General features: G+C 39.6%; 2 protein-coding genes across 3 annotated transcripts; one reads left to right on the top strand and one right to left on the bottom strand.

The window, feature by feature from the left end:
* The first annotated feature begins 4,303 nt into the window (after nt 1–4,303).
* Nucleotides 4,304–8,028, top strand: LOC306981126 (SLAM family member 8). 2 transcript variants are annotated; one of them, XM_079580682.1, is made up of 7 exons: nt 4,304–4,407; nt 5,033–5,332; nt 6,162–6,440; nt 7,323–7,430; nt 7,507–7,568; nt 7,646–7,708; nt 7,795–8,028. In XM_079580682.1, exons 1-7 carry the CDS (start codon nt 4,329–4,331, stop codon nt 7,858–7,860), a joined length of 957 nt encoding a protein of 318 aa, XP_079436808.1. In that variant the 5' UTR covers nt 4,304–4,328; the 3' UTR covers nt 7,861–8,028. The 2 variants fall into 2 exon arrangements, with proteins under 2 accessions (XP_079436808.1, XP_079436809.1); XM_079580683.1 differs by having other exon boundaries at nt 7,513–7,568.
* A 2,910-nt stretch (nt 8,029–10,938) lies between these two features.
* On the bottom strand, nt 10,939–15,664 carry LOC306981000 (uncharacterized protein; the record flags this gene model as incomplete). Its single annotated transcript, XM_079580546.1, has 5 exons — nt 15,555–15,664; nt 12,995–13,204; nt 11,756–11,866; nt 11,107–11,352; nt 10,939–11,009 (listed from the first exon to the last, which is right to left on the bottom strand). Exons 1-5 carry the CDS (start codon nt 15,589–15,591, stop codon nt 10,939–10,941), a joined length of 675 nt encoding a protein of 224 aa, XP_079436672.1. The 5' UTR covers nt 15,592–15,664.
* Between the last annotated feature and the right edge of the window lie 2,800 nt (nt 15,665–18,464).

The raw sequence follows: 18,464 nt of genomic DNA on the forward strand, positions 1-18,464 counted from the left end.
CATTTGGGTCACATTTGAGAATATCAAGTCTTTATTCTTTAATCTGAATGAAATCCAGTGGCTTGATTCAATTCCATGTGGTAAAGATGAGACAAAAAGTAAAATCGTACTTGTTGAGCATCAGAGAAGCCAATCCATGCAGCTTTTCCCTCTGCGACTCCTTTCACAAACTGCTCCTCTTGCTGGTTATGAATCGTAGCAAGGTTTCCACCCAAGGACACACAGCGTTGCTGATGGAGAAAGAAAATGCTTAACACATTTAAGTGAGACTCTACGTTGTGTTCACTTACCTGAGCTTCAGCCCAAGTGATCGCACTTTGGATAAATTTAAAACTGCGGCCGTTAAATGTTTGCCAATATCCAGTCGACGCCGCAGCTAAAATCAGACCATAAATGGAATGAACATAAATGGAATCACATGTTTTGCAGAATCACAAACACCAAAGAACTTACGACTGGTTTGGGCCCATGCGCCGCACAGGAGGAGAGAGAAAACCAGCAGCTCCATGATGCAGATAGTCTGAGGTGTTTAGAAACAGTGCAAGAAACTTCACACCATCTGCAATGAGCCTTTATGTATTTGACCCACCTGCCTTTAATCAGCTCCACCTGCTGCACCAGGTGGAGTTGATTAAAGGGGATGTGCTGCCTTCATGTGCTCTGGGAAAGATGAGCCTTTCCAGTTTTTAACAGCAAAAGTAAAACATTAAGAAACACAAGAACACACTGTAAACAATTAAAGTTGTCTGACCCACTGTCTTGTTTCTGCTCAGTAAAGCACTTTCTATTTATTTTTACGTGACGCTAAGTGGAAAAATAAATGACATTAATATAGTGTAGCTGCCCTAACCCTTCATGCATCTGTCTTTTCTATTTGCCTGTTATTGCATTTTTTCTCACGATTCCTTTAAAATGAACTTGTTTACTGTAAATGTGAAATTAATCTCACACTTCTATCTCAAATGAAGAAGTGGAGAGTAATTTAGGAACTTATGTTGACACCCTTCTGACCCAGTGCAAGTTGAGCAGAAGAGGAAGAATTATTTTCTTTTTAGATTTGTTTGTTTTTGTGAGGTCCAATCCAATTTATTTATATAGAATATGCCATTTATATACAATATGATGCTCTATTTGTTTAGGGTTTTAGGGAATGTAGAGGTAACCATGATGACAGTTCCAGATCAGTAGTAAAAATATTAATGTTTTCTCTTTCATGCCAACAACAGTTAAGATACCTTAAGTGAATCGAATGTACCACCAATAATTGACTTATTGTGTTTAATTTACATGTGTGTGTCTGAAACTGATGTACTCATGCATTTATGCTGACTAACCACTAGGGGTCCCCATTTCTGTGGTTGGAAAGCTGCTACATATTATATCAGTAGATCCTCCTGCAGCTCAGTTTCCTTGTAGTGATGGGATTTAGGTTCTTTACTGGAAGTCTTTCAACGAGGCGTTCGAAAAAGACTGGCTCTTTTTAATTGCTAGAGACATACATGTCATTATTGCAAACCCAATCAAACTTTGTACTGCAGTATATCAAATACTTCGTCAACTTGGAATATCCTGCCTGGTTTTTCAGTTCTGCCATGTAAATTCAGCGGGTTATACATATATTTCTAAGGCGGAGCTCTCGGGTGCGCCTTATCAGCCTATTCTCGAACTAAGTGACTCAAACTCACTGTCATCGTTTCACTTCTTCTTTCGCAGAAGAATCTGCACAAGAAACAAGTACAGCAGAAACTCAGCTTTCAGTAATCCAAGCAAAACACAGCAGCCTATTCGGCATTTCTGTGATTTACCTTAAACTACATGGGAGATATTTGTAAGTGGTTGATCATGTCACCCATAGGACATTGTGTAAAAAAATGTGTAAACAAAGGCGCGGTCAAAGTTAACGCTTTAACTCACAATGAACTCAAAATTAAGTGATTTAAACATGGATCAAAACCAAAACACATTACACTTGCTTTTCACAAAATGAAATCGCCAGTCGCCATTTGAACGATCTGGGGTTCAGCAACATTATGCATCCAAACAAATGAGGTGAGCTGACTACCTGAACATCTTGAATGACCAGGTTATTCCATCAATGGATTTCTTCTTCCCTGATGGCACTGGCATATTCCAAGATGACAATGCCAGGGCTCGTGTAGTAAAAGGGACGCCATTTTCACCCATTGAGTCCAGAATTGAGAGTCTTTGGGATGTGCTGGAGAAGGCTTTGTGCAGTGGTCGCGCTCTCCCATCATCAGTACAAGATCTTTGTGAAAAAATAACCCGACACTTAACAGGAATACATCTAGGAACATTAAGGAAACTTGTCGAAACTATCCCACAGCAAATATGTGCTGCAACCAAAACTAAAGGCGATGCAACAGAATATCAATGTGAAATAATATCAGTGTGACATTTTTGGGAGCAGGCAGCGTCGTCTGCAAATGAAATGTGAGTAAAAGCTTTTTCTGCAGGCCAAGTATTAGGTTCACACTTCAAATAATGAATATTCATGGTATTTCGAAAGTGTGATAAACCCAATTCAAAAGAACAGGTCACCATTTTTACATTCTGAGATATGTAGAAAAACTGTGGCCTGCACTACAAAAAGTAAATATCCAGCATTGGCTTAAATGACTTGAATTGAGGAAATATATCTTGTTTTGAGTGGTTTTCACTCATTTAGACACTTTTCCTGATCGGACCAAGTTTACTTTGCTTGTTTGAGGACATTATAGACCAGTTCTAGGGTAGATCTCGCTCGAAATGAGAAAGTAAAATTGCCAATGAGATAAGACCAATCTTCTTACCCCATTGGCAAAGAAAATGACCTGAATTAAGGATGAAATGTATTGAAACGAGTCAGAAACATCTCAGAACAAGTGAAATAATCTAGGACAAATGCCCAACAACTTCTTAACTAGTCAAAACAGCAAAAATCTGGATTAATGTGCTCAAATTGAGATGTTTATACTGATCTAGATAAAGACTTTTTGCAGTGTGTTCCTTTAGACTTGAATCTGCCCGCAGCCCTATGTTAATGTAATGCTATTTCAGAGTCTCTTCCTGTGGTTGTCACTCTGCTTGAATATTGTAAAAATAAAAAATAAAGTATCTATTGCAACCACAGCTGTTCAAGCCTTTATTTCGGTTCATTTGTGTTTTGTAAGTGCGAGACACTTTAAAGAAATAAAACAGCCTCATGCCAAAACATTCTCCAAACACTGCTGCTGCGTCTTTAGGATCTTTTACACTGAATCAATGTTACAACAACAATAAAGTTAAGTCCAAGTCATCTCTAGTATTGCAGGTTGCACATGGAACTTAACCCAATGTCCTTTTCTCAGTAGGTTTGCAACATACATCCTATTGAGCATCGGCTTCTAAATATAGTCCTATAAACATTACATCAACATGCTGAGAAATGACTGGAAACTGGAGGGGGCTGTCAGTCGTGGGCTCTTTCATCAGTAAAGGGTTTGGTGGACGATGTTGTTTCACTTTGTGGGTTTCATGTCGGCTTTTGCACAGAGCTCTGTGAAGGTTTATCGGAAGTTTGCTTTACTGGAGGGGGTTGTTTCATCAGATAGAAATAGTCCGTCTCATCAGTGTTTCCCATTGTTTTGTATATCGAGTGCCAGCAATGGACCTAAGAATGGATTTGTTACTTGCACATTTACCTTTTTGTACATAAATCTCTTTTCTACACACCACTTTCTTGTTGTACGTCCCCTTTGCCATATTGTTCATGCCGAAAACACAGCCCTAGACAGCCATGGCAGAAACATTGCATATATGTCGCTGCGCAACCATACTGTACAAAAGGACCGTGAGTCAGTTCTATCCTTGGAATGAAACCTCCCTCTTCCTATATCACTTATAAGCAAAAAGAGACAACTTTTTACAACCATTCTTTATGAAACTGGAGTAAAACCACCAGCATGATCTTATCAAACAGAGAAATAAATAGATACATAAAATCTTGTCTCATACTCTCAATTATAGCCATTATATTTCAGTTTTAGTGCCACGTTCTTTTCTAATATAAGAAAACAACTGTAGCGTGACCTTGGGAAACCTCTGAAACTCGCATGAACATATATATCGTGCTTATCTTAAACTGGTGTGAAAGTCTGATCTTTGCTCTTATCAGATGAACAGGATGTGGCTGTTGTTCCACCTCTACTTCATATTCAGCCATATTGTAAGTTTAGTTATTATCATGATGGTCCAGGCGGTTTCGACACCTCCCACATGCACCGCTCTCTCTCTCGGCTGCATGGGCTGTCAGTCTGCAGAAGAGGAAACGCAGAGGCGCACAGGCAGACATGCTCCGGGGGTCACACTATTGTTTTTTTGTTTTCTTCGCACATAATGCCCTGTTACTGCTCGGAATCCGGAGTCACGGTATGTGCGCTTTTCACGAAAATTAATGTCGTGTGATCTAAAATACGATAAACCTAAAGCAGTGGTTTGTTTTGTTGATTGAATTTCTGCATAATGAGGATCACAGTAGTCGGCTCCAATGTCAATGTCTGAACTGGTTTGCATGCTTTTTACTTAGATGCTTAAAAGATAATAATGTTATTTAAGGTCATTGGGCATTTGGGTGGTCAGCAAAGTGAGTCTGCACAAGCTTTGACCAACTTCCTCTTCTGTTTTGGGCAGTAACGATGTGCACACTCTTGCTTTTTTTTTTACTTTGACACAATCTTCAGATCATATCCTGGCCTGTTTTGGTCTCTATCATCAGGCAGTTGTCAAATACAGCAAAGTGTAATAGCAGTTTTAAACAAAGACAGAACTCACTACTTGTAAAGGCTGTAAAAGACCAAGATCAAACTGTGAAGTTGAGTAACTGTTTGGTGACTGGATTTATCGGATATAAAGCTGCAGATTTTCCTAAACGTTTTTGCTGTATGTCATTGTGCAATATGGAAACAGTCTTACTCAGCTGTCGTGCCGTTTACTTAAGAGGCAAGTTTTCTGCCATTTGTGCAATGCCTATAATATTTGACTTTCTATATTTCAGCTCTGGGTGATTCCAATTGTAAACAACAGTATGGACGAGCTGGAGCAACCATTGTGCTGTCACCAGGACCGATCAGTGAAAAGCTGTACAAGGCACTTTGGAAATTTAATCAGATTAATCTTGTAGACATTAATGGAGTTTTAAACGGACATCAGTTTACAGACAGATCGTTACTGAACCAGAATAATTACAGTTTAACGATACAAGATCTGAGGACCACAGACTCTGGGGACTTTACTTTTGTATCTTCAGGAGAAAAAGGACAAAGACCCACATCCTGCACCAGACTCAAGGTTCAAGGTGAGTCTAATGCAATAACATACACCTGCAACACTGAGGGTGGGCAAGTCAATCAAAGTTCAATCAAAAGAATCAAAAAAACAACTCTAAAAAACAATCTCATACTTAATAATTCTCTGGAGCTTTTTAATCGTCAAGTGCAGTCAGATTTTTTGGGGCAATAACAGCGCCTGGTTTTAGAGTTTGGATGAGTACAGTGGAGACATACTGGGGTTTGAGTGTTTGTACTGAGGTTGATATGAAACGTCTATCTTCTTGCCTACATGTGAATCAAAACAGCAAAAGCTTTCCATGTTGAGCTCAGGGTAGGCTCAAGTCATAGGGGACCAAAGCTGGAGCGCCATCTACTGTTCATTTCTTTCATTTATTTCAATATATAGTGTTTTTTACTGCTCTAACAATAGCCATAATGCCTTAGCTGCTGCCCCCTCCCGACACAATGAGATGAGGTACCCATCGTGCTTGGGGAACCAAATCGGCTAGAGCCAGTTCTCTATCCACCTTCTCATTCATCCGACCGTTCTCGGTCATTTATCAAAAACAATGTTCAGTTGAATTTCCATTGATTACAGGAGTGTGTATTTTTTCAAGTTGTGTTATTCTAAATATTAAGGAGAACATTTTATGATGGGGCAACTGCACTGTTGAGTGTTGACAAAGAGGAAATTAAACACTGATGATTTTGCTTTTTATTAAAATGAGCTTTTTTGTGTCCGACTTGACTCATGTCAGTATCACGACCAGAGATCTGATTCATAACAAATCTGTAGGAAGTTCACAAAGGGTCAAACTCTAAAACCTATTTTATTCTTACCTTTTGTCTCTGCAGAGGGCCTGACACAACGTCCCACACTGAATGTCATAAACATCACAGAAACCTCAGAGGAATCCTGTGAGATTCTGATAAAGTGCAGCTCCACACCTGACCAAGACGTGAGCTACAGGTGGACGGTCAATGGCGTGATGATAAATGGCTCCACACTGCAGTACCCCCTGAAACCACACAAGGGGGACACCAATTTCACATGCACGGCCTCCAACATGATCAGTGCGGTGTCAGAGAGCCAGAGCTTCAACTGCCAATCACCTCCATCACCTCCTCCACCAGGTACATGCCTAGAAATTTAAACTCTTAGGGCCAGATCTTGTGGCGGCGCACGGGGCAGCGCAGGCTCTTGGCGAATTATTTTCCAAGTGGCGGCGCTATATGTGCCATTCGCCTCCGCCACCTGTGAGGGGGCGTCACAAGAGGAGGTGACTGCACTGATGGAAACACGGCTGACATTCACTTCCTTGTTTACATTGCGCTGTCTTGCGTTCTTTCTTAAGCCTTAGGCTCTCACAGGTCAAACTAAAAACTTTATTTACCCCATCGTGAGCTAAACGATGTTCACGTCTCGAGAGAAAAAGAGCTACAGCGTCCGCTATGGCGCGGATCAGCCCGCGGTTGGGTGAACGCGAAGCAAAACAAAAGCACATGTTCACCCCCCACTCCCACACAACCACTCTCCTGGACGCGGAGTCGATCTGGTTGGAGGAAAATGTGTGTGTCTCCACCCACTTAAATGCGCTAAGTTTGGAGTGGCAAGATCACAAAGTGCGCTCCTACTGAGCGCAAAATGTCACGCTATCGTCTCCGTTTTGATGCACAAGATCGGGCCCATAGCGTTTTAGCCAAAGACATAGATAATAATTGGTACATGTACATGCAAGTCACATTATCCCTGGATGTTTAGGAAATGATTTGCTAATAAAATACCTGGAAACAGAAATTTGCAGGCCTGGCGTCAGACTTTTGAGGGCCCAGGGCAAATGCTCCCCCAACCCCCTTTCCTCCCCCTAACCTTATTAAACACAAACAAAAGATGGACTGGAAAAAAGAGTGTTTTGGCTAGTTTAGACATAGTAGAAGTATTTATGTCATAGTAGTATTGTCATAGTAGTATATTACTTACTGATATGATTTAAAGTAAACTGTCTTCTTGTTTAGGTGATCTCAATGGATTTCTCATCATAGCGGGAGTCGCCTGTATTGCCCTCATCTCCATTGTTGGTTTTGTGATCGTTATTTGTCGATTTAAAAAAGGACATGCAGTAGGTAAGGAAAAAGCGCTTGAAGGTTTTGTTTTGTTTTGTTTGTTTTTACTTGAACTGCTAATATGACTTCTGTCCAGCTTCAGATGTCAACGAAGAGCTCACGGTGTATGCAGAGATTGACGACATTATCAATACTAATGTAAGTCCTCCTGAAAATCGTCCATTCATTTTAAACAGGTACTAGTGATGATAAATATCTGTTCTGACCCCGATCAGATTATGAAGCCCTGCTCTGTTTACGAAACGCTGGAAAACAAAGCCCCCCCAATCTCACCAAAGGTAAAGAAAAGATCCCAGACGACTTTCTCTGTAGATACTAAATGTGTAATGTAACTGTATGACAATAATGGTGTGTTTTTGCTTAGCCTCAGGCGCAGACAATATACGACAAGATACAGTTCAACCGTGTGCAGCAACTTCAAAACACATAAAGGAACTGGACAAACCGGACCAAGCAGCCTGTAGATACTGGATAGTAAATTATGCAAATTAGTCGTATGCATTTATATAGTTTATTGCAGGTTTTGTAAATAAGATTATATTTTACACATGTTATATTGTCTGTCACACTGTATATATTTTTATTGGAGAAGTAAACATGAAAATAAACATATATTTATATCAATTAGTAATGGTAATGCTTAAAGGACCAGCCTATATGTCAATTTTGGTACGTACAGAAAATCCAAGATGCATTACTCTCAAAACCTTAGTGCAAGTTAATAGTAGCTAACTTGATATACAGAGTAATATCAATAATAAGGAGTATGTGGAGGAGGGAAGTGGAGAGTTCAGCTTATAGCAAGGACCACACCACAATACAAGGTGCAATTAACAACGTATTCAAGGTGAGCTGCTGCTGCTGATGATGATGACGATGATGATGATGATGGTCATCCCTGCATAAGGTTAGGGGTAAGGGGTCCGTCTGAGGCATGTTTCAGACAAACACTGTTTAGTCGGGCTGGTAAGGCGTGGTCCTGCTTCTGAACCTAGTCAATAAAATTTGAACTCCATATAAAAAAATATACATTTTATTCGTAATTATTTGGTTTAATTACCTGCCATTTTAGGGTTAGGATGAGAGTTAGGATTAGTGTGAGGTGGTGCCAGTTGGGTTGTTTTTATTAAAGGAACAGCAATGTACAGAGACAAGCTCATCGAGACAGAGATGTACTGCACCAGATTATAGCTAAATAGCAAGTTTCCATCCGTAGTCCATGGTTACAAAGAAATAAATAACAATTTACAATAGGACAATGCATTCATCTCACAGTCAATCACAACGTCAATCACACAACACTTCACCATTTCTTATTTACAGTCATATTAAAATGTGCTGCCTTCTCTAGTTCACAGTATATAATCCATAACTACTTTTTGTCATATTGAATTTGTCATAATACACTGATGCTGGTTCAAGGACCTAAAACGGCCACTTCAATTCCCGGTAAAATAAATAAATAATGTAATTTCATTGATTTTTTCAAATTAATTTGCTTTATATGAAAAAGCAGATTGTGCAAATGAAGTTTTGTGTTTTGGCACACTACACTGCCCTCTAGAGGATGAGTGTGTAGCTCTATTTGTCACAGGAGATGTTAATTGTACAGAGTTCTGGAGAGGAGCAGGTGCAGAGTTATGTGTGATTCTGTTCACCAATCTGAGACAAGCCAGGTTTTGTATCATTTTATACTTTAACAGATGCTGTGTAGTAAACATGTGAGAGCCAGGCTATAAAGGACCTTTACCTTATGCATTATTCTTTTTATACTACATTCGGACCCCTTTAGCCTTGGTATTTCATTGGGCCAAAGAATCTCTTCCTTTGTTTCTCCACTGAGTAATGAAGTCGCTAATATGAGACTAAAAACAATAGCCGCTGACTGCACTTCTGTAAAAGTTTTTGATCAAACATCTATTACTGAAGCATCATGGTAAATTGGACCATTTCATATCCATGACGTGATCTTTACCACTTCCTGTTTGCAGCTCGCCGACAAACCACCCCCGATCCTTTACAGATACAGGCAGAAGAAGCATTTGCATTGTAACATATACAGTAATGCAAATATGTTTTAATTTTCTATGACGGACCACAGATGTATAGAAAATAAATATATTTAAAGTATAGTAAAGCAGTACTAAGTAACTTGTTTACCTTAATAAATCCTTTTCGTAGTTCCCCTGGGGTAATACAAGTGTTAATGGGATGATTGGGGGGTCTTTCACCTCCCCCTGGTGTCTCTGGGCAGAAAACCACACCTGCAACTTCCTGCCACCGGGTCGGAGTCACCAATACACACTATAAGAATCACGAAGAAGAAGCTAACAGGGTAACGGGCAAAGCTAACTGCGGGCTGGCACCACTTAAACAGTATTTACAGCCAAGTTTCAGTGAAAAACGACATCTCCATTGTGTAATTGGATGTACAATATCCCTCTTTCCCTTTGTCTATTCTGTCAGTGTAGTATTTACTCTCACGGACAATTAATGAGTAAAAAACACAACATGCTACGACACCTGCAGTGGCGCTTATGGCCTCTAGGGGCAGGAGTTACTTGCTTTAAAACTACAACATTGAATGAAACAATAGCAATTCATGGAGCTGGTGAACAGTGAAAATTATGACTTTATTTAAAAACATGTAATAAATTAATATAAAAATACATTTAGTTTATACAAATGTACAGTTGTTGCTTGTGTATGGCCTAAGCACCTGCAGGAGAGAGAAACGTTGATTTACTTTATGTTACTTTGAGTTGTTTATATCAAAACAAATATTTACCTTCAGAGTCAGATGATGAGATGTTTCTACTCCCGCTTTTCCTTCTGGAAACAGTTATGAAAAGTTATGGAAAATCTGATTAAATAATATTGACTTGAGTAACTGTTTACTGCTTACTTTTGGTTTATATAGTAGGCTATACAGGAAATAAAAACTCCCATAATTAACCCAGGTACTAATAACACCGGGTCTCTGCTTATGACTTTACTGTCTGAAGCAGGAGGTTTGGTGGGAGTTGAGGTGGTCACAGGAGGTAGATCTGAAATGAAAATCAAAGAGATCGTCTTAGCAGGAACGACAATGTACGGCTGCACAACATGAGAAACTAACACGAGATGTTGCAGTTAAATGGTGTCATCAAATTTGGTGAGATTCTTGTAATATTGTAATAACAACATATGTGTGAATGCTGTAAAGCCCTTTTTCTCGTTCAGATTGGGGGAACATTATAATGCTGTAAAAGGTGCACCCATCCTGCATGTTTCAATGTTTAAAGTGCATCCATTTAGGGCGAGTGCTGTCGCTCTGTGTCCTACTTTCAGTTCTGCTGTGGCGTTTGGTCTTTATAAAGGGTATAGACACAGATGTTGGGCAAATGAATGAAAACTATGACGATAGCTCCACGAAAAACCTTGCAATGACTTACTTGTCTGCGACTACAATCCATCATCTCAACGCTTAGCTAGCTTACATGCATGGTTTCATTATCATTGTCAATTTTCACACCAAGCCCATCAGATTATTGCTTGAGATTTCCCGAACGGCAACAATACGCTGGATTAAAACCACGTCTACACAAGCGCAAACTCACTAAGGAGTAAAATTTGGGTATACCAGATATCCTTCAGCTCATGTATGTTATTAATTCAACTTTAAGTAAGACTTCACCTTCACATTTTAAAGAGACTGATGAGATGGATTCGTCCCCATTTTTTCTGGAGACGCAGGTGAACTCGATGTTTTGTGTTTTGTTGAGAAAGCCCATGAGCTCATCGCTGTTTCTGTTTGGAAAGTGATGCTCCGTGTCCCAGGTCAGAGTGACTCCAGGGTCCGGGGAGGAGCAGCGCAGTCCGAACACACAGCTGTCGTTTCCTCCACTCAGCCAGGTGTGGATTGTGGGCTGACTCAGGTGCTCTAAGAGGAGGAACAAAACACAGGATTTAAGGAATGGACTTTTTCAATCAGCACAACATGGCAGTGAGCAATGTATTTTACAGCTTTTGCTACTATGACTACTAAAAAAGATCACTAATGTTTCCTTATTATCAGCCTCAATAGCCTTTATATTGGGGAGCTCATATTACAATGACATAAACTGTGTACGTGTCCAATCATAAACCCTCATGCAAAAAAACGTTCTACACAGTGCTCATTGTGTTAGTCCCAAGCTCAACAAATCAGCACATGGCCACTTTAGCTGGGCGCATGTGCCTACAACAACCACGTTCTGTCTGGCTATCACCAACTACACACAGAAGTGTCTTGCCCAAGGACTCATGACTTGGTCGGAGACTCCTATAACACACTACATACTTACGTTTAATCTGGAGCCTGATTTTGTTGACTTTGTTTTCTCGTTGAGAGTTGAAGAAATCAACAGTGTATTCCAATTCATCCTCATTTTTCAAATGTTGGATCACCAAGTCTCCTGGTGAAAGAATAAAAAAGAAATGACTTATTTAAAGGGACTATACAGAGTAAAAAAAAAGAAAAAGTATTTTCCTCCCCCTACATATTCCAGCAATGTCCTAATGTGTAGAAGAGCCCAGATCCATTCACCACAACTGCCTCTAAAATCCTGCACTGTCACTCAAAAAGGTGTTTATTCGGGTCCGATATAGAACCTGCAGTTACGCGTACGACCCGAGGTGGCAGTAGTGAGTATAAAAATGACCAACTTGCATTGAAGGCACACTGTGTAACATTTTGGACCTCCCTATCCTTTGCTAAGTATCAGGAGACATGCTCGTAATGACTAGCTGGACACAGAAAATCTATCTTTGACGTGGGTGATCAAAGAATGGATTTGAATGAGGATCGAAATCTCATGTTTGGCTGCCTTTAGTCAACATCTCCATGGAGACGAGGAGAGATGACTTGCACACAGCAAACACACATGTTCAGGTATTTTTCAATGTTACAAACATAACTGTAATTGTATTCATTGGGTGAAATGTTACACAGTGTGGCTTTAAAGGGATATTTCGGGATTCAGGATAGGGTCTCATTTCCTAGTTATCCAGAGTGTTGTTGATTTCTGGAGATTTTTTTTAAATTCATGCAGTCCTTATATTTGCAGAGTTTAGTGGTGCTAGGCTAGTGCTAGGCTAGTGCATGTCTATGGTAACTAGTAGCCTGCATTAAAAACAGTCTCACCCGAGCACAGTGCACCTGAGGCAAATCACTTATAACACCAGGCTACCCATATAAATGTCTGTGTTGACTGAATTTTGCATTTAAAATAACTTATATTTGAGCAGCATCAGCTTCCTGGTTGTAAGCTTCGCAGCGACGGAGGGATCTGCTAGCTTACCAGATCTACAGCAGTTTGTTTATGCGGCCGGCATTACTACATGTGGAATTCACAAAGGAGCTTTCTACAAATCAGATATGGCAACGTTCGGCGGACTACCCAATGATTTTGAAGAGGTTTTTAATGCAGGCTACTTGCTACCATAGATATGCGCTAGCCTAGCACTAGCCTAGCATCACTAAACTCTTCAAATATGAGGACTGCATGAATTAAACGCAGCAGTTTTGTCAGTGTTTTCCTTACCTGTCGTTGTATTTAGATGAAGCCTATTTTGATATTTATAGAAGTGGTTGACGTTGGTTCTGCCGCTGAAATATGTGGCTATCCATGTGGTGTTGGCCCATATGGACCAGGTGATCGACGAAAGCTCCCATGACGGATCGGCCCCTGAATGCAGCGTGACATTCGCCCCCACATAGGCCGACACAGGGGGCAGGTCATCCGCCAAAGCCACTGTGACACATGATAAGCCCCAGTTTAAGAAGCAGAAGTAAAAGCAGCTGATGTGGCGGGTTTTTCACTATGGCAAAATTTACAAAATGTTGACAGCAAAATCATCCACATGCGAGAAGCAAAAGACATCATGGGAAAGACACTGTACAGTTGGTTGCGCAAGTGCTCTTGAAGCTTTCATTTAGCATCAAGGCATTATTTCATTTCATTTTCATTTATTTGAATGAGATAGTGCATGTTAATGAAGAGACAACTAGTGCTGTAAATATGTTGGATTTAGCTCAAGGCTCATTTTCATCTGCAGTCCCATGAGGTAAAAACTAAGACAAGAACAAACAAAATATAGCACACATAAGACAAAAGACACAGCTGCCCACACAAAACAGTAGCAGGTGCCTGCAAAAGTAAATAAAAATATGTTCCTGTTTAATGCCTCTTAAAGGGATAGTTCAGGATTTTTGACATAGGCACTCATTTCCTAGTTATCCAGAGTGTTGCTGATTTCTGGAGATATGTTTTTTTTTTATTCAAGCAGTCCTTATTTGAAGAGTTTAGTGGTGCTAGTGCTAGGCTAGTGCATGACTATGGTAACTAGTAGCCTGTATTAAAAACAAGCAAAGTGCACCTGAGGCAAATCACTTATAACACCAGACTACCCATGTAAATGTCTGTGTTGACTGAATAATGTTTGAAATATAACCATTTTGCATTTAAAAGAATTTATATTTGAGCAGCATCAGCTTCCTGGTTGTAAGCTACGGAGCGGCGGAGTGATCTGCTCGGTCACCAGATGTTTACCTCGGCCGGCATTACTACACGTGGAATTCACAAAGGAGCTTCAGATATGGCAACGTTTGGAGGACGACCCCATGATTTTGAAGAGGTTTTTAATGCAGGCTACTAGTTACCATAGACATGCACTAGCCTAGCACTAGCCTAGCACCACTAAACTCTTCAAATATAAGGACTGCATGAATAAAAAAAAAAATCTCCAGAAATCAACAACACTCTGGATAACTAGGAATTGAGGCCCTATGTCAAAAATCCTGAAATATCCCTTTAATGGTTACAACTACAGCAAAGAAGCCATTCTTTCCATTGTCTCTTAAAAGAGACGTAGGTGCTTTCTCTAACTGTCATCGTGAGAAAGCACGACTTGAGAAAACGTGCACCTCCGAAACCACACTTCACACTTCACCGTCCCCCCTGACTGTTGATCGAGTGCTGGTCTCACGATTTCTTTATTTAATGAATTTCCTAAGAGGAGGCGGGGGCCAGGACATGTAACGGGTGTAGTCATAATAGTCAGTACCATTAAATTAACAATCACATACTCCCCCACCTTAACCAAGTGCAGTTCAGCTTCACCCAAATTTAAAAGGTCACAGCCTATAGGCCAGAGTAACGCCACATTTGAAAGCGAAGACCTACAAAACTCATCTTAAAGGATCTATTCCCTCATGTTGTTGTCGTGTTTTGTGACTTTTTGCATTGCGTTTTCGTCACTTTTCTGTTGCTCTTTTGTGGAGTTTACGTTATGTTTTCATCACACATTTCCATCGCTCTTTTGTTGCATTTTCATCCTTGTTTTCGTCTTATTTTTGTTTTTTAAGAAGCTTTTACGTTTGGGTAAAGCCAAACCGGAGAAAATGTGCTTGGGGTGAGAAACATGATAGACGTTTGAATTGCATTAATCTCCATAACAGTAACAATGTTAAATTCAAATGTTGAATCAATGTGAAAAATACTATAGTTTCCTGAGCTATACAAGCCTGAGCTTGATCTTGACCATGAAGAATCTTTATTTCCTTAGTTTGAAAATGTTTTATTTAAGAGTTAGCCTTTTCTGTTTCTGTTACTCATTTGACAAATTATATGAATTATCTAGTTTACAGAGAAAAACCACAGAATTTCACTTCCACATTTCAGCTTCGACCTTTGAATGAATCCTGTCTCTTTAAATTATAAAATACACACAAGCTGTTTATTTAAGTTAAATACTGCACATACAGTATCCAATTACACTGTCCTCAGATGACAATTCATCTGAGGACAATTGGAGGTGTATTATGTTGAGCTATAAAAGGCATGTTAAGAGTAAGGAAATAGTTGAAAGTAAGAGGCTAGGATATTTGTTTTTACACAAATATGAAATGTAATATGGAGAATATCATATTTGTTGTATGTTGAATAGTTTGTATAGTTCATTTGCTCTGTTTTTGATCGTCCCTTTGAGTTTGCTACCAACACAGCATCATTTCCTCCTTTCCGAGCTGTACAATGAAGATGTCGCGTGTCTATAATTCGTCATTTAATGTTCAGTCAGGGTCAAGAAAACAAAAAGCCTTACCTTGGAGGAACATCATGAAAAGAACTCGGCGACACATCGTTGTGACCGTTTGGATGATAAGGTCTTTGTTGCCAACTTCCTCCTTCCTCCGTCTGCTCTGTCGGGCGGCTTCTGTTCTGAAATTATATTTACATATGTCCCTATAAGCAAATAAGCAAAGAACACACGGGCTACTCCCAAGTCTCGCTTCATCAAATATATAGAGACGAAAGAAGAAGAGGAAAGAAGAGGAAGAAGAAAAAGTTGTGACATGTGGTGTTATGGGTGGTGACCGGCAACACGTCAAAATGTATCATAACACATAACATAATTTCTGTGGATTTTTTGTTTTTGCAATGCCATATCATAGTATTAAAACGTGTTAAAACATTACTTGGAAATGTCAAATTTTTCTCCAAAGCTTTGGTAATTTAAAATAAAAAGCACTAAACCATAGACCTTTCAGCTTGTGGAACCCCTTGTGTCCTAACAAACATTTAAGTTAATGAAATTTAGATTGGGCAGTACTGAACAAAATGTGTTAGATGTAGAATAAATCCTGTTGTGGTTTTATAGTGTAGCTCGGGGCTGAAACACATGAGTTATTACAATATTCAATTGTAATAACTCCTCAATTTATTATTGAGGTGTTTAATATTGCAGTTTAATATTGCAATATTTAAGGCAGTTGAATATTAATAACAATTAAAAAAAAAAAAAAAAAGTTGAATCGATATAAATGAGGTAAGAATTAGAGCTAGAGAAATATTTGCACTTTTAAGCAGGGCTGTCAAAGTTAAAGGAGCTATACCTGATTTCTTTTCGAGTTTTGGAATGAAATTTGTTTTGCCTTCCTTCGGTGTATCGTAAAGTCAGACATTTGCTCGGAAAACACTGCAGATCTAATTATAAAGCATTTGTATCAAGGCTAGCGCATTTCTAGATGTCAGCTAGCCTGCATTAAAAACAGTCTGACCCGCTCCACAGTGCACCTGAGACAAATCACTTATAACGTCAGACTAATGATATTAATGTCTGTGTCGACAGAGTAATTTTTGGAATATAACTGACCTTGCATCACATAAATGATTGCATTTTGAGGGACTATTTTCTAGCAGATCACCGCTGCTGAGCTTATACAACCAAGAAGCAGATGCTGCTCAAGTATAAGGTATTTTAAATGCAAAATGGTTAAAATTATTCTATCGACACAGACATTTATATCATTAGTCTAGCGTTATAAGTGATTTGCCTCAGGTGCACTGTGGAGCGGGTCAGACTGTTTTTAATGCAGGCTAGTTGACATCGTAGAAATGCGTTAGCCTTGCATTAGCCTAGCACCACGAAACTCTTCAAACATAAGAACTGCATGAATTACAAAAAAAATATCTCCAGGTACCAGCAACTCTCTGGATAACTAGGAAATGAGGCCCTATGTCAAAAATCCTGAAATATCCCTTTAATATAGAAGGTACAGTTACACGTACCTGAGGTGGCAGTAGTGAGTATAAAATGGCAAACTTGCATCTAGCCCCTTTAACTCACGATTAATCCAAAAAATAAATAGAGCATTAAAACGTGAACTCGTCACTCCTGTTCCCGAGCGCACACATGAAAGACAAAGCACTCAACTATTATAAGCCAGGGGTCTCCAACCTTACATGGAAGTGCTTTATTTGTTTTTGTAGGTCGGGAACCCCCGTAGCACCCAGAGGAAACCTGGCTGTCCGGCAATGGTCAGCTCCACGTCCTTCCTCTTCCCCACCCGCTCCCTCCACCTGCCCCCTCCCCTTCCTGTCACGCCTCATGTGCTGCCTCCACTGTGACGCCTCCACTGTGCTGCAGGTGTGGGGGCTCTTGGTGCCTCTTCAGTGTTTCAGAAGAAGAAATGTGTAGGTCTCAATTGTCTTTGGCTCATTAGCTATTGCTGTTTGTTTACTTTTACATAGCTGTTTTTCTTCAGGACCACTATGGACTCTTTGCAGTAAAAAGAAAATCCTCCGAACCCGACAAAAACAAAGACGCACCAAAGCATCCAGTAAAACGAAACACAGAAACCACAAATACAGTCCACAGAAGAAGGCAAAAAACACAGCTGTACCGAGAGAGAGTGAAGTTGCTGCTGTTTTATGTAAGAAAAGCGACTGAGAGGTACGCCATTTCAACAAAAAAAGACTTTCATTTTGTTCTCGTATTCTCTGCTTTGTGTACCTAAAAGTTTGCAGATTCTGTTCAAAATGTTCAGCACCCAAAGAAAAGAAAATGTGATCAAGTCCGTGCAGAAGGTTGATCCCCGGCTTTTTCCGTAGAATTATGAAACTGAATATTTGGTTAATGAAATGTTGTTCAAATGCTTGATTAAGTGTGATTAATCCGATTAAAATAATGAATCAAAATAAATAATGATTGACAGCACTACCTTTAAGGCTCAGTATAAAGAAAACATTTGCATTATATCGTGGCTTTAACGACATGGACAAACTGAGCTCATGAATAGGCTCAATCTTCTCATTCAAATGTAAAGGCAATTAACTTGGCATGGACAGCTTATGACCCATAGGGCAGAGAAACATTTAATAAAAACACAATTTCAGTGTAAACAGTATAAAATATTTGAAAACAGCTCACATTCAGTCAGAAAAAAAAAAAAAAAAATCCATAAAACTGTGCTGAACAGACAGTAACTTTAGCTGCACAAACCCATTGACCATTTACAACCAAGATTTTGTGGCAAACTGCAATAACGGTGAATTTACTTGTGAAATTTGGATTAATAATTGGAAGGTTTGAGGCTGTAATGTAACAAAAGAGCGACAAAAAAACAGATTGTACTTTCCGAGTTAGACGTACCGCTTTAAAAAGGTCCAATAAAACTAAAAGCTCTTTGTGGCAGGTGTTCAAACAGGGAACCTTCATTATCAGTACTGCTAT

This window comes from Gobius niger (assembly GCF_951799975.1).
Source record: "Gobius niger genome assembly, chromosome: 21".
NCBI classification, from domain to species: domain Eukaryota; kingdom Metazoa; phylum Chordata; class Actinopteri; order Gobiiformes; family Gobiidae; genus Gobius; species Gobius niger.